Consider the following 16,510-nt stretch of genomic DNA (forward strand, 5'->3'; position numbering starts at 1 on the left):
TTTGGTTTATGAAGCGTCAGTTTTCTAACAGTGAAAATGTTCTCCAGAGTCCAGATGTCTTGTTTTGTCCAAAACCCAAAGACGTTCAGATTACTGAGGCGCCACAGGAGCTTCTGCTGTAATAACTCGAGCTGAACGACCGTTTGGTTAGTCTGTCGACAGAAAATGAATCATTTTTTTTTAAATGCCAAAATACCAAAAGCTGCTTGTTCCAGCGTCTCAAATGTGGAGATTTCCTGCCTGCGTTTGTGTTCCACCTCAGTAAACCGAATCCTCCGGGTTCTGAACTGTTGGTCGGACGTTTAGAGACGTCACCTCGGACGCGTCGTGTTGCCCAAACAGTGGAGCGGGCCGAGCAGACGAGCAGATAACGGTGACCGTGGTTAGCGGCAGCGAGCGGCCTGGAAGGGCCCGTGTTGTGCTTCAGTAAATATTTGCAGAAGGAAATTCCCCCCGAGTGAAGTGGAAACAGGCTGGCAGCCGGAGCAGCGGGGCTCGCCGCGACCTCCTCTCTGATCCGACGCTGGTGCTCGGCGCTGGATGTGTCAAATTGTGGGTTCTGCCGAGTGCCAAGATCCAGCGGAGAGGGGGCGCGGAGCCCCCGGCTGCCCCTCGCCTCCTCGCGTTAGCAGGCTGACCAGAGGCTTTGTTTTCTTAACGCTGATGTCAGCGACTGAAATCACAAAACAGCCCAAATCAACACCAGCTGATCAGTCTGCCGAGGTTCATCTGCTGCTAATCGATTCTCACTAATGAAGTGGATCCTGGACCGCGTGGCGGGGTCTCTTTATTTTGGTGTTTGTGTTAGAGACCAGCACCGAAACTAAAGATACGTAGAAAACATGTTTACAGTCACCAAAGTAAAGTACGGAAGAAAGAGGCTACAACTGACAAATGTCTTCATAATCAATACATTTATCGAGTGGCCTTTCCATTTATTGTTTAGTCTAAAATGGCCGCCACAGTTTCCCAGAGTCTGATTACGAAGTACAGTCAGTTCTGCTGTTTCTACGTCGTTTGGTCGATAAATAAAATGACATGCGAAGGGACAGTTTGAGAATTACAGTGCTTCCTCCTTTATTGATTACTTTTTCTATTAACTGATTAATCGTTATTGGACGTCTTCAGAGGTCTTGTTTTGTCCGACCAACAGAGGAAACCAGAGCACATTTGGTGGTTTTCCTTCTTCCATGACTTGAACAACTACAGTTGTTGTTGAATACATTTCTGCCGATTGATGAGTCGGTTATTGGACTGATCGCTTCACACGGTGCTGATCCTCGGGACAAAAACAGTATAGTTTGTATTTTATGAAGTTGTATTTCTACATGATTTGACAAAATTTCACTTTCTCCTAAATAAACATCTGAGTAAGAGACGAGCGTCTTACAGAAAGCCACTCAAGGTCCACTTACTCGCTTGTTCTAGAGCTTTTTGGCCGTTTTCATTCAGTCAAATTCAACTTTTAAGCTAAAATGAAGAAAGTCCTAAAAATCCTCCGAATGATATTTTGTGTAAGTGGACATTGAGCGGAGGTCGTTCTGATCTCACGGTGTGTTTTCTGTCTCTTCCAGGCGTGCCGCTGTTGCTGTACGCGAACCGGCGGGACCTCCGGCTCGTGGACGTGGCACACGAGAAGGCCAACGCCACGGTGGTGGTGGGGGGGCTGGAGGACGCCGCCGCCGTGGACTACGTCTACTCCCAGGGCCTCATTTACTGGAGCGACGTGAGCGAGGAGGCCATCAAACGCACAGTCTTCAACCAGTCGGGGGCCAGCGCGGTCCAGACGGTGGTCCCGGGTCTGGCCTCCCCGGACGGACTGGCCTGTGATTGGTTAGGGAGTAAACTTTACTGGACCGACTCGGAAACCAATCGGATCGAGGTGGCGGAGCTGGATGGGTCTCTGAGGAAAGTTTTGTTCTGGCAGGAGCTGGACCAGCCGAGGGCCATCGCTCTGGATCCAGAACGAGGGTGAGTCTGCTCAGGGGCCCTCAGGGGCCCTCAGGTCCACAGCAGAGGAGAGATCAGAGCTGCAGTGAATCAGGAATCTTTGGTGATCTCCTGATCCAGTTAGAGTTAAAAGAGGCACCGTTTTCTTTGCGTTTGCGTTTGATTTGTGTGTCTGGATGTGAGGTGAAGCCAGCTGGTCTTGCTGAAGGTCCCTGTGTGTGGGGTCCGAACTGAGACAGCTGTGAGTTCGGAGCCTTTTAAACTTTGTGTTATAGCCGAGTGACAGAACGACACGACTCTGTTCCCACCTGTGTGAAGCTTCTGCCAGGAAGCCAACGTCAGAGCCGGTCTGTATGCTAAGCTAAGCTAAGCTAACCGGCTGCTGGCTGTAGCTGATCTAACTCTCTGCAGGAAAGCGAATGAGCACATTTCCCAAAAACCCTTCCTGTAACAGCACCAGGCAACAAGTCCGGTAACTGAAGAATCGTTAGTCCTTCGAGCCAAAATGTCCCAGATTCTCTGTCTGATCTCAGCGAACTGCTCGGACCTGCAAGGTGTTTTCATGCGTCGCTTTGGACTCTGACAGAATATGACGGCCATTTTTACTCTTTCTGACATTTTATAGACCAAATCGAGAAAATAGTCAGCAGGTGAGTTGGTCGTTAGTTGCTGCGGTTCAGAAACAGGAACATAAGAGAAGCGTGCAGATCCTAGAAAGGCTTCATATCCGCGTTTTCACAGCAAACGCTCACGCTGTCGTCGTGGAAACGAGCTCGGTGTGTGTGTTTGTGGTTTAAAAACCTCTCTGCTGGTCCAATGTGTGCGAACACAGCAGCGAAGATGTGACTTTGTGTCGCAGCTGAACGCAGCCGGAGGCTCTGACTCCTGAAGGGGGGGGGGGTTGTTTCTGCGGCTTTGTTTGGAGCTCGTCCTGGATCAGATTGGGTTGCAGGGTGACAGAGCTGCTCCTCCAGCGGGCCGCCGGCCACCGAATCCTCCTGGAAGCCGAACAACAGCGTCAGTGTTGAGGTTTTTTCTCTGTTGTGAGGACGAAGAGAGACGAAGAGCTGAGGAATGTCTTATATCAGCTCGAGAGAGGAGGAGGAGGAGGAGGAGGAGGAACGCTGTCTCCCAGCTCCTTTTTCAGCAGCCCGCTCAGGCGTCATGTGACCTGAGCGGGCTGCACGGTGGCTCTGGACTGTGGGTCGACATGAAGACCTGAGCTTGGACCTGGGGCGATCTGTGACAGGCACTTTTCAGTATTTTCTGACATTTTGGAGATCAAACAATGAATTGATTAATCGAGAAACCAATCAGCAGACGATGAAAATAATGGTCAGTTGCAGCTCCGCTGACGATGGAGGCGGATGCGTCTCATGTGCTCGTGTCACGTGAGTGAGTCTGAACTCGTTAGTCACAACAATCATTTTTTTTAAATCCACGTGTGCACCAGACGTCCCGTCGTCACCGTGGAACCTTTGATTCGTTGTTTGCACTGAAGGAGAAAGAGAAAAGGATGGATTATGAGTAACGCCGCCGTCACACAGCTCCTCTTCCTGCCCTTCATCACCGTGTTTCCTCCTCCCTCCGTGTTTCCAGCACCAGGCTCCAGAGAGGCGTTGGATTAGGATGTAAATCCATTAGGACGCAGATAAAAGAGCCTGTAATGTATTCATTAGTTTTATTTAAATCACGGGCTGCCGCTCTGCCTCTCGCCGCCTCTCTTGGGTTTCTATTCATGGAAACTCTCCCCCCTCAGCGTTTGATCCACCACGGCATCGGAGATAAAAGTCGCACCGAGCCGCTCGCTGATGCACAGAGCTGATATCGCTCTGTACAGTTTATTCTCAGCTGTACACTTGTTTTTGTCAGATTTGTTTTTGTCTGGTGCACAAACAGTAAAACCAGGTTATCCGAGCAAGAATACAGACTCAGTTCTGACCTCTTTCATCCACTGATGGACTTTTCTTTTATCGGTACTATTGATGAGATTAATTTGGGATCAGGAGGAGGTGCCATTAACTTTCACTTTACAATCGCAGAAACTTTTAGCATTAGAGAGTTTCTATTGTCCGTTTTTTTAATGTGTTAGTGGTTTAAACACTCGACAGGTCTTAAATTCTTATTTCTGTGAGATGGTTTTTGCAGTTTGTTTCATTTTGTTGTGTATTATTATTTAGAAGTTTCTGTGGTGCAGGCGGGACCCTCCACGCGTCCAGCTCTTACTGGATAACTGATCTGGATTCGGATCAGGATTCTTGTGCAGCGTGTATAAGCTGTGTTTTGGCGCCGCGCAGAGATTCGTGTTGTCAGGTTTGTGTTGCCGGAGCGCCGCGCCGGCTCACGCCACACTCCTCGTGGTTAACAGGCTGGAACAGTCTTCAACATCGATGTGTGGACACACTAATAATGATCGCAGTCGGTTATTTCTTGGTGAGCTCTTTGGGACTCAATAGATCAATAAACACGTCAGGTTCAGTAAAGTTCAGGATGACATCACCAAAACTGTCCAATCAGTGCCAGTCCATGTGACTTGATGTTTACTGTGTAACCCATCCCGGCTCTGTCGCAGTGGACTGGGAGGCTGCTAGATGTTTTTAGCTTGCACACCTTACTGCAGCTTCACACCTGTGTGTGTTAGTACTTGTGTTTGCTCTTGTTTCTGCTGCTGCGACGTAAATAAAGTATCTATCTAGTTTTGTTTGTAAAAGGTCGGGCTGAACATGAATCAGACCAGAAATAAAAGACGACGATCGGTCTTTTTTTTATTTCTTTTTTTCTGGTCAGGAACAAAGGAACCAAACTACAGGTGCGAAAGAGACGGAACATTAGTTTGAGATGTTTCCGTGGCGTTTGAGTCCCGTCAGAGTTTCCAGATGCAGGTTCGAGAGTCTGCGCCACAGCTGGCAGGATGAAGAGACGTGTTGAACAAAGCTGTGATTACACTCTTGTACAAATAACTACACCAGCTTCTGATTAGTCAGCCATAACTCCCGCTGTGTGTGTGCACACCTCAAACACATCACCCGTCTCATTAGCATGACTGCTACACACACCGAGGCTCCTTCATCGATGCATAAAATGGGTTGCATGCGTCCCTGCTCTCTGTTGTTTGGTTGCGTGTGTTTCACAAAGGCCCATTGTTGCCGCAGCAGCTGTTTTGTTTTTCCTGCAGTTACTCAGCCAGAGAAGAAGAAGGTGCTGCAGCAGGAACACGTCAGCTGCACTCATTCATGTCTGGTGGTGGTGGTGGGGGGGGTCACTATGTGGCCATAAGTATGTGAACATTCCCTCCATATGTGATGGAGTCCGGGTAATGCTAGAAACTGTCCGACCGTGTCGTCTGTTGAAATGTACTCGAATGGAGAGGCAAAGCGCAGACAGGAAAGGATCCAATGCAACGCTCTTCTTACGGAGAATACTGGCAGGAGTATATGTGCACAGGTAGCGTGGGTTGGGAGCGGGGGCGGAGTACATGTGCACAGGTAACACATCGGGTGTAAGGTCCCTGGAACTCGTTATGCCGTAGAAACCAGTGACATAACCAGTGCTGACGTTCTGCTTTTCCTCCTTCTGTTAGAAGTTTCACATTGTGATGTCATTTCCCTCGTGGATTTAAAGTGAGCTGATTGGTTTTTGTCAGACTGTCAGGAACCTCCAGGTGGAGGTGGGTGGAGCTAACAGGTAATTTCAGGCTTCCTGTTTCGAGCCTGAACGTGTGAATCTGCTGCACTCGTACACCAGGCCCATAACAGGCTGCTTCTCCGTGTGAAGGTTTCAGAGATGTTCACGCGACTTAGTTTTATTCTTGTACAGATTGTTTTCGTCTCTAACTCGAACCCGCTTCCTGTCAGGAGTTCAGTCAGCCAATCGGCTTGCTGATTGTGTGTTGTTTCTTCTGTGAGCTACGATTACCCATAACACCCGTCTCAGTGTCGACACACGGACGGTCTGTTTTCTAGCTGCTTTATTAACCGCACTTTCTTGTTTTTCTTTATTTTTCTCCTTTTTAGATGAAAAGTTTTTGAACCTTTTGAATTATTTGTTGTTGTTTTTATCAGAAATGGTCTGTTTTGGTCTTTGTTGGAGAACAATACTGAAAATCTGGAGGAGCAAAATAAATCTACAGTGAAGTTTTGTTTTTTTTAAAAACACAGGCTGCAAATGAACCCAATTACCCTTCAAATTGTTTTTGTAAAATAGTCATAAAAAGTCTTAAATTTGAGGCATAAAGAACGACTCAAAAGCTGTTTTTTAAAAGCGGTTACAAAGTGCAAATATAGTGATTAGCGTTTAGTTTAAAAGCAGAGTTTGTAGCGTTTATTGGTCCACATATTTTCGGCCTGTAGTCAGGTTCAGTCTGTTAGTGCAGCGGAGTCTCTGAGGAAAACCGCTTCTCCAAATCCACGATGGAACGCAGAGCTGGACGCGGTTCAACTGGGATGATTAATGCATCAGGTACCAAATACAAAGCAGCTCTTGTGGTGAGGGGATGTGTTGTGTGCGAGTGTTTTTCTCCTGTTTCGGCCCGGCCACGTTGTTCAGACGGGAAATACTCACCTGCATGTTTGGAGTGCGTTAAAAACACGTCCATCTGTCCTGTACATATTTAAACTTTTACACTCTGGGTAACGTTTGAAGACTCTTTTTCTGATGTGGATATTGAAGCCCGTCAGTCACCGTGTGCAGGTTAGTCACAGCTAACAGCTCGGTTGGTAGTTGGAGTTTGCTTTGTTTGCAGTGAAACCCAACCAGCTGCCGTGTTTAAAGGCCGCTGCTGCCTTTTGCTCCCGGACAGACGATCAGTTAAAGCTTTTGTCCCGGGCTGAATGGGATTAGGTGGAGAGGCCCAGCAGCTCAGTTTGGAAACATGGAGTCGGAGGACGCGACGATGCCGAGTGCCTCTGCTCTTTACTTTTTAGAATCAGAATCAGAATCAGAAACACTTTATTGATCCCTGAAGGGAAACTCTTTGTTACAGCAGCTCGCCTTTACGTCAGCGCACACAGGAGGAAGTACTAGCAAACGATATGATGCACTATAAACACTATAAAAACAGGTCAGAAATAAATTAAGTATCATGTCGGTATAAGTATAAGATAAACTAAGTGTCGAGTACCAAGTGGGTTTACTGGTTGATGAAGTACAGTATAAAATACAATGTAACTAATTATGTAATAAATAATATTAATAAGCGGGGGTGCATGTACTGTCGAGAGTAACTGAGGTATATAGTATCAGTAACAATAAATAAGAAAAACTAACAAGGGAAACATAATATTGCACGGGAGTAGTACACAGAATATTGCACAATTATTATTAATTATGGCGGAGATGTAATGATCAGTGTCCAGTTTAGTGACTTCGGGTCCTACAGACTGACACTTAGAGGGAGGAGTTAAAGAGTCTGATGGCCACAGGCAGGAAGGACTTCCTGTGGCGCTCTGTGGTGCATTGTGGGGGGATGAGTCTTCCGCTGAAGGTGCTCCTTTGTTTGACCAGCACGTCATGGAGCGGGTGGGAGACGCTGTCCAAGATGGCGTGTAGTTTACCCAGCATCCTCCTCTCTGACACCACCGCCAGAGAGTCCAGCTCCACCCCCACAATGTCACCGGCCTTACGGGTCAGTTTGTTGAGTCTGTTGGCGTCCGCTACCCTCAGCCTGCTGCCCCAGCATGCAACAGCATACAGGACAGCACTGGCCGCCACAGACTCATAAAACATCCTCAGCATCGTCCGGCAGATGTTGAAGGACCTCAGCCTCCTCAGGAAACAGAGGCGGCTCTGGTCCTTCCTGTAAACAGCCTGAGTGTTCTTGGTCCAGTCCAGTTTGTTATCTTAGTGTACTCCCAGGTACTTGTAGTCCTCCACAATGTCCACTTTTAACATTCAGTTTACTCATAACACTCACTATGAACGGATGTAATTCGACCTTCAGCCAGTTTATAAGCGCTTTTGCCTTTTTGTTCTGTTCACCTGGTGTCAAGTGACGAAGGAAAAGTCGAGGAGAACCTGGAGAACCTGTCAGTGAAATAAAGGTTCAGATCTGCAAAAGTCCTGTTTGAAACCCACACTGACTGCTGTGCTGAGACAATCAGCCGATGAATCGACGAGTTAATTGCCATCCAATTAACTGGCAACAGTTTTAATGATTGATTAGTCTTAAACTGAATATTTTTGGGTCTTGGCCTGCTGGTCCGACAGAACAAGACATCTGGGCGTTTTTGAACTCTGGTTGTAACTTGTTTCCACCCACATGTCATCACATGATCAGGTTAGTTAAGAAAGGTTTGTAGCGTAGTCGATGCCATCGTCCACTGAGCCGTCTGCCATCGGAACATCGCGATTCGAAAGCCCCCGCCCCTTTGGCGAGTAAACTCTTGTTACTGAAAGTGCAATAACAGCTTTGTGAGTAAAAAGATAAGAGTGGTTTTTCACTATGACTAGTTTTTAGAATCATGTGATGTGCTTGATGAGGTAGCTTAAGCGTAGTGTGAACCGTTCCCGCTGCAGCTTTCAGACCGCCGTCGGGAAGCACCGGGGAGGCTTTGCGTTCCCGAGGCTAACCTCGGGGCTAAGCGCCTTCACTTTTACCCAGCAGCCGGGGGGCAAGACCCGGGAGGTGAGGGGTGAAGGTATTCGCTGTTTCACGAGGACAGAAAAGAGCAAAATCAGAAACATCTGCATTATTATCTGATGACCCCGCGATTTTCTTTCTTGGGTTCCCTTGAGGGTCCTGAGCCGCAGGTTGGGAACCAGTGGCCTGAACGATAGCCATACTCACGACTCTATCGGTGTCATATTCTCCCCTGTCTCTGTCTCTGCTGTCTCTATCTCTGCTGTCTCTGTCTCTGCTGTCTCTATCTCTGCTGTCTCTGTCTCTGCTGTCTCTGTTGTCTCTGCTGTCTCTGTCTCTGCTGTCTCTGTCTCTGCTGTCTCTATCTCTGCTGTCTCTGCTGTCTCTGTCTCTGCTGTCTCTATCTCTGCTGTCTCTATCTCTACTGTCTCTGTCTCTGCTGTCTCTGTCTCTGCTGTCTCTGCTGTCTCTGTCTCTGCTGTCTCTATCTCTACTGTCTCTATCTCTGCTGTCTCTGTCTCTATCTCTGCTGTCTCTGCTGTCTCTATCTCTGCTGTCTCTATCTCTGCTGTCTCTGTCTCTGTTGTCTCTGCTGTCTGTCTCTATCTCTGCTGTCTCTATCTCTGCTGTCTCTATCTCTGCTGTCTCTGTTGTCTCTGCTGTCTCTATCTCTGCTGTCTCTGTCTCTGCTGTCTCTGCTGTCTCTGTCTCTGCTGTCTCTATCTCTGCTGTCTCTGTTGTCTCTGCTGTCTCTATCTCTGCTGTCTCTGTCTCTGTTGTCTCTGCTGTCTGTCTCTGTCTCTGCTGTCTCTATCTCTGCTGTCTCTGTCTCTGCTGTCTCTGTCTCTGCTGTCTCTATCTCTGCTGTCTCTGCTGTCTCTATCTCTGCTGTCTCTATCTCTACTGTCTCTGTCTCTGCTGTCTCTGTCTCTGCTGTCTCTGCTGTCTCTATCTCTGCTGTCTCTGTCTCTGCTGTCTCTGTCTCTGCTGTCTCTGTTGTCTCTGCTGTCTCTGTCTCTGCTGTCTCTATCTCTGCTGTCTCTGTTGTCTCTGCTGTCTCTATCTCTGCTGTCTCTGTCTCTGTTGTCTCTGCTGTCTGTCTCTATCTCTGCTGTCTCTGTCTCTGCTGTCTCTATCTCTGCTGTCTCTGTCTCTGCTGTCTCTATCTCTGCTGTCTCTATCTCTACTGTCTCTGTCTCTGCTGTCTCTATCTCTGCTGTCTCTATCTCTGCTGTCTCTGCTGTCTCTGTCTCTGCTGTCTCTATCTCTGCTGTCTCTATCTCTGCTGTCTCTGTCTCTGCTGTCTCTGTCTCTGCTGTCTCTGCTGTCTCTATCTCTACTGTCTCTATCTCTGCTGTCTCTGTCTCTATCTCTGCTGTCTCTGTCTCTATCTCTGCTGTCTCTGTCTCTGCTGTCTCTGTCTCTACTGTCTCTATCTCTGCTGTCTCTGCCGTCTCTATCTCTGCTGTCTCTGCTGTCTCTGCTGTCTCTATCTCTGCTGTCTCTATCTCTACTGTCTCTATCTCTGCTGTCTCTGTCTCTGTTGTCTCTGCTGTCTCTGTCTCTATCTCTGCTGTCTCTGCTGTCTGTCTCTGCTGTCTCTATTTCTGTCTCTATCTCTGCTGTCTCTGCTATCTCTGTCTCTGCTGTCTCTGCTGTCTCTATCTCTGCTGTCTCTGTCTCTGCCGTCTCTGGCTCTGCTGTCTCTGCTGTCTGTCTCTGCTGTCTCTATCTCTGTCTCTATCTCTGCTGTCTCTGCTATCTGTCTCTGCTGTCTCTATCTCTGTCTCTATCTCTGCTGTCTCTGCTATCTCTGTCTCTGCTGTCTCTGCTGTCTCTATCTCTGCTGTCTCTATCTCTATCTCTGTTGTCTCTGTCTCTGCCGTCTCTATCTCTGCTGTCTCTATCTCTGTCTCTGTTGTCTCTGCTGTCTCTGTCTCTGCTGTCTCTATCTCTGTTGTCTCTGCTGTCTCTATCTCTGCTGTCTCTATCTCTGTTGTCTCTGGCTCTATCTCTGTTGTCTCTGGCTCTGCTGTCTCTGGCTCTGCTGTCTCTATCTCTGCTGTCTCTGTCTCTGCTGTCTCTGTTGTCTCTGCTGTCTCTGTCTCTGCTGTCTCTGCTGTCTCTATCTCTGCTGTCTCTGTCTCTGTTGTCTCTGTCTCTGCCGTCTCTATCTCTGCTGTCTCTGTCTCTATCTCTGTTGTCTCTGGCTCTGCTGTCTCTGGCTCTGCTGTCTCTATCTCTGCTATCTCTGTCTCTGTTGTCTCTGTCTCTGCCGTCTCTGGCTCTGCCGTCTCTATCTCTGCTGTCTCTGTCTCTGCTGTCTCTGTTGTCTCTGCTGTCTCTGTCTCTATCTCTGCTGTCGCTGTCTCTGCTGTCTCTGTCTCTGCTGTCTCTGTCTCTGTTGTCTCTGCTGTCTCTATCTCTGCTGTCTCTGTCTCTGTTGTCTCTGCTGTCTCTGTTGTCTCTGCTGTCTCTGTCTCTATCTCTGCTGTCTCTATCTCTGCTGTCTCTGTTGTCTCTGCTGTCTCTGTCTCTGCTGTCTCTGTGTCTATCTCTGGTGTCTCTGCTGTCTCTATCTCTGTTGTCTCTGCTGTCTCTGTCTCTATCTCTGCTGTCTCTGCTGTCTCTGTCTCTGCTGTCTCTGCTGTCTCTGTCTCTGCTGTCTCTGGTCACGGCCGTCCCAGTGTGACGTGCAGTTCATGTCCATAAATTCCCACTGTGGTCAAGCTGCTCCACCCTCAGGCCGTCCTTCACCCGAGGTCACTCCGATGTTGGTGTCTGTTCAAAAAGGCCAAAGTCCACTTCACCTGGAGACGTCAGCGCAGTCGAAGTGCGATATGTCAGATTTTTGTGTCTCGTGTCTTCTGCACATCAGGCGTTAATATCTCGTCTGTAGTTTCTAAACGCTGTGAAGCCGAGCTCTTCGCTCTTCGCTCTTCGCTCGCTGGAGTCTGGAGTCTTCCTCAGGCGTTTGTGTTTTATGTCTCAGTAAACTGAATATTTTGGGGCTTTTGGACTGCCGGCGGGCATTTTCTCTATTTTCTCACATTTATAGAGTGAAGTAAGTCTGCAGCTGGTGGCTATTTGCCCATCACAGTTTCCTGAAGCAGATATCTTGTTTTGTCCGAGCAGCAGTCCAAAACGCACAGATATTCACTAGAAAATGATAGAAAACTGAAAAGCAGCAAATATGTATAATAAATAAATAAAACTGCAGATATCTTGGCTCTCTGATCAGATAATAAGTAATCAATCATTAGAACTCAGGCTGAAGCTTTCAGGTCCAGTTCTTGGTGCTCAGAAAGATGGTGCAGCCAAGTCAGATTATTATTATTATTTATTATTATTATTATTTTTATTATCATTATTATTATTATTTATTATTATTATCATTATTATTTATTATTATTATTTATTATTATTATTATTTTTATTATTATTATTATTATTTTTACTGGATGTGTTGAAGTTTGTTTTTGCTCCTGAGTTTCTTGTCGTCTGTCGAGGACTCTGTGTTTGTCAGATCGTGGTCTTTACCTCAGCGAGGGTTCAGGTCTTCATGAAGCCCTCCTCTCTGTCCCCCCCTCCGGTCCGGCTCCTGTGGAGACCTGATGTGTTGGGGGAGGGGAAGGAAGGGGATGAAGGGGGGGGCTGTCCAGCTGTGATGGTAATTAAGGCGAACAAAGAGGAGAATTGGCTGCACAGCAGTAACCCCGGCCCGCTGCAGTCCTGATGTGCAGGAACATGCTGGTAGCCGTGACTCGGCTGTGTGTGAGCGTCATGTGACGTACAGATCACCACAGATCATAACTATACACGACAACATGGCCACCGCCGTTCATTCTGCTGTCTGCACCGCGTCGTGTGTCCCTGTGTGTCCTCAGGTGCATGTATTGATCATATGTGTGTCCCTGTGTGTCCTCAGGTGCATGTATAGATCGTATGTGTGTCCCTGTGTGTCCTCAGGTATATGTATTGATCATATGTGTGTCCCTGTGTGTCCTCAGGTACATGTATAGATCGTATGTGTGTCCCTGTGTGTCCCTGTGTGTCCTCAGGTACATGTATAGATCGTATGTGTGTCCCTGTGTGTCCCTGTGTGTCCTCAGGTATATGTATTGATCATATGTGTGTCCCTGTGTGTCCCTGTGTGTCCTCAGGTACATGTATAGATCGTATGTGTGTCCCTGTGTGTCCTCAGGTGCATGTATTGATCATATGTGTGTCCCTGTGTGTCCTCAGGTGCATGTATTGATCATATGTGTGTCCCTGTGTGTCCTCAGGTGCATGTATAGATCGTATGTGTGTCCCTGTGTGTCCTCAGGTATATGTATTGATCATATGTGTGTCCCTGTGTGTCCCTGTGTGTCCTCAGGTATATGTATTGATCATATGTGTGTCCCTGTGTGTCCCTGTGTGTCCTCAGGTACATGTATAGATCGTATGTGTGTCCCTGTGTGTCCTCAGGTATATGTATTGATCATATGTCTGTCCTTGTGTGTCCCTGTGTGTCCTCAGGTGCATGTATTGATCATATGTGTGTCCCTGTGTGTCCTCAGGTACATGTATAGATCGTATGTGTGTCCCTGTGTGTCCTCAGGTACATGTATAGATCGTATGTGTGTCCCTGTGTGTCCTCAGGTGCATGTATTGATCATATGTGTGTCCCTGTGTGTCCTCAGGTACATGTATAGATCGTATGTGTGCCCCTGTGTGTCCTCAGGTATATATATTGATCATATGTCTGTCCCTGTGTGTCCTCAGGTGCATGTATTGATCATATGTGTGTCCCTGTGTGTCCTCAGGTATATATATTGATCATATGTCTGTCCCTGTGTGTCCTCAGGTGCATGTACTGATCATATGTGTGTCCCTGTGTGTCCTCAGGTACATGTATAGATCGTATGTGTGCCCCTGTGTGTCCTCAGGTGCATGTACTGATCATATCTTTGTCCCTGTGTGTCCCTGTGTGTCCTCAGGTACATGTACTGGACAGACTGGGGTGAGATCCCAAAGATCGAGCGGGCGGGGATGGACGGGACGAATCGCTCCATGATCGTGGATAAAGAGATCTACTGGCCCAACGGTCTGACTCTGGACTACAGCCAGCAGAAACTGTACTGGGCCGACGCCAAGCACAACTTCATCCACCGCTGCAACCTGGACGGATCCTCCAGGTACCAAACCAGCACCGCGTCCCCGATCGGGACAGGGACTGCGTGTCCTGTACAGGGTTTTCAAAATAACTTATTAATTATTATTAATATGTGACGCCTCAGCTGCTGGTTTCACTGACTGATGCTGCGTTCAAGGAAAGCTTTTAGCAACATGGACGGAGTTTAGTGCTACAATTAAAATGTACACGTGTGTTTTATAGGCTGAGTGTTCACATGCGACTGTTCGTAGATAAATACAGAAATACATAAAAACATAAAAACATAAATACATAAAAACATAAAAACAGAAATACATAAAAACATAAATACAGAAATACATAAAAACAGAAATACATAAAAACAGAAATACATAAAAACATAAAAACATAAGGGGTTCGGGGGTTTATTTGTATGTTCATGTAGAGAATTAACAGGAAATACAATTCAACGGTAAACTCAGTAATTACATATTAATAATGGAAATATTGATTACAAAATAGACACGTTGTTTTTGGTGTTTGGTCATTATTTAGTTTAAGATAAATATTAAAATTTAAGAATTCTGCACGTTTACAGTGCTGATGAGTAATTCATAAATCACATGTGAGATCCAGAAGCAGCCTGCGGTTGTTGTCAGAGCTGAATATAAAAGTGTGTTTTCACATCGACCGAAATGTGTTTGGAGCTCAGAGAATCAAAGTGTCGGGAACTAGAAGCTGCCGTTCGGCTGCTTGAGTTTAAACAACGTTTAAGAACTTCTTTTGTTCAGTTTGTAGCAAAACGGAAAGTTGAAGTGTTAAAGGATCCGTGTGCTATTTGGTAAAAGCTCTGGTATCATATAATATCAAACCTACCCGGCCGGAGCCTTTCGTTACATTTATATATTATCAGCTGATACTTGCTGATCACAGATAGATCGCACCGTAGTTTATGTAGTTTAATATCACGATCAAGTAACAGGAAGTAACATGTCGTGTACAGATTTCAGGAAATGTTTGAGGCCATTTAGAAACCGTTATGCATGTTAATGACTGGTGGGAGCAGTATTCAAAGCATTTACCGCAGTATATGTAAACGGTACTGTAATGTTGTTTTTTATTTGAACTACTTCATATACTTTTGATAGTTTAATCTGTAAAAACGGATCATATTTTATAAACTGATCACGTCTTTAAAGTAACTAAAGCCGTTAAATAAAGAAAAGAAAGTCCGGTGCTCCCCTCTGAGCTGTAGCAGACGTATAACATAAACAACTCAAGTGAAGTGCGCGTGAATGAAATCGGCAGTTTTGTGAATGGACTCTGGCTGCTGTGTGTTTCAGGGAGGTGGTGGTTAAAGGGGAGCTGCCCCACCCGTTCGCCCTCACCCTGTACGAGGACACTCTGTTCTGGACCGACTGGAACACGCACTCCATCCACTCCTGCAGGAAACAGACCGGGGGCGAGCAGCGCGTCGTCCACTCGGACATCTTCTCGCCGATGGACATCCACGTCTTCAGCGCCAAGAGACAAAACATCCGTGAGTCCAAACGCCCCGACGGCTCGGGATTGGCCGATCGATGGGGCTGCTTCGGGTTTCACGGCAACATTAAAGATCAATAAACTAAAGAATACAACTTTTTGGGCGTAGTGCAGTATTTGGCAGGCGGAGAGAGTTGGACCTCCTGCTTCTCCTCCTGCTGCTCCTCCTCCTGCTGCTCCTCCTCCTGCTCCTCCTCCTGCTTCTCCTCCTGCTGCTCCTCCTCCTGCTCCTCCTCCTGCTGCTCCTCCTCCTGCTGCTCCTCCTGCTGCTCCTCCTCCTGCTGCTCCTCCTGCTGCTCCTCCTCCTCCTGCTTCTCCTCCTGCTGCTCCTCCTCCTGCTCCTCCTCCTGCTGCTCCTCCTCCTGCTGCTCCTCCTCCTGCTTCTCCTCCTGCTGCTCCTCCTCCTGCTCCTCCTCCTGCTGCTCCTCCTCCTGCTCCTCCTCCTGCTGCTCCTCCTCCTGCTGCTCCTCCTGCTGCTCCTCCTCCTCCTGCTTCTCCTCCTGCTGCTCCTCCTCCTGCTCCTCCTCCTGCTGCTCCTCCTCCTGCTCCTCCTCCTCCTGCTTCTCCTCCTGCTGCTCCTCCTCCTGCTCCTCCTCCTGCTGCTCCTCCTCCTGCTGCTCCTCCTCCTGCACTTCCTCCTCCTCCTCCTCCTCCTGCTCCTCCTCCTGCTTCTCCTCCTGCTGCTCCTCCTCCTCCTGCTCCTCCTGCTGCTCCTCCTCCTCCTGCTCCTCCTCCTGCTTCTCCTCCTGCTTCTCCTCCTGCTCCTCCTCCTGCTCCTCCTCCTGCTGCTCCTCCTGCTGCTCCTCCTCCTCCTGCTCCTCCTCCTGCTTCTCCTCCTGCTTCTCCTCCTGCTCCTCCTCCTGCTCCTCCTCCTGCTGCTCCTCCTCCTGCTGCTCCTCCTCCTGCTCCTCCTCCTGCTCCTCCTCCTGCTTCTCCTCCTCCTCCTGCTCCTCCTCCTGCTTCTCCTCCTGCTTCTCCTCCTGCTCCTCCTCCTGCTCCTCCTCCTGCTGCTCCTCCTCCTGCTGCTCCTCCTCCTGCACTCCTCCTCCTCCTCCTCCTCCTCCTCCTCCTGCTCCTCCTGCTCTTGCTCCTCCTGCTCTTCCTCCTCCTCTTGCTCCTCCTTCTCCTCTTCCTGCTCCTGCCGCTCCTGCTCCTCCTCCTGCTCCTCCTCCTCGTCCTCCTGCTGCTCCTCTTCCTCCTGCTCCTCCTCCTGCTCCTCCTGCTTCTCCTCCTGCTGCTTCTCCTCCTGCTCCTCCTCCTGCTGCTTCTCCTCCTCCTGCTCCTCCTCCTGCTCCTCCTGCTCC

General features: G+C 48.2%; 1 protein-coding gene across 2 annotated transcripts in view; it reads left to right on the forward strand.

The window, feature by feature from the left end:
- Positions 1 to 16,510, forward strand: part of lrp6 (low density lipoprotein receptor-related protein 6) — a 51,842-nt gene that overhangs the window by 3,608 nt on the left and 31,724 nt on the right. For both annotated transcript variants that reach the window (XM_044186558.1, XM_044186559.1), the window contains exons 2-4: positions 1,575 to 1,971; positions 13,510 to 13,707; positions 15,008 to 15,204. In XM_044186558.1, the coding sequence (XP_044042493.1) occupies positions 1,575 to 1,971; positions 13,510 to 13,707; positions 15,008 to 15,204 (792 nt within the window). The remainder of the gene's footprint in view (positions 1 to 1,574; positions 1,972 to 13,509; positions 13,708 to 15,007; positions 15,205 to 16,510) is intronic.

The sequence above is a fragment of the Siniperca chuatsi genome, linkage group LG23, assembly GCF_020085105.1.
Source record: "Siniperca chuatsi isolate FFG_IHB_CAS linkage group LG23, ASM2008510v1, whole genome shotgun sequence".
Taxonomy (NCBI): Eukaryota; Metazoa; Chordata; class Actinopteri; order Centrarchiformes; family Sinipercidae; genus Siniperca; species Siniperca chuatsi.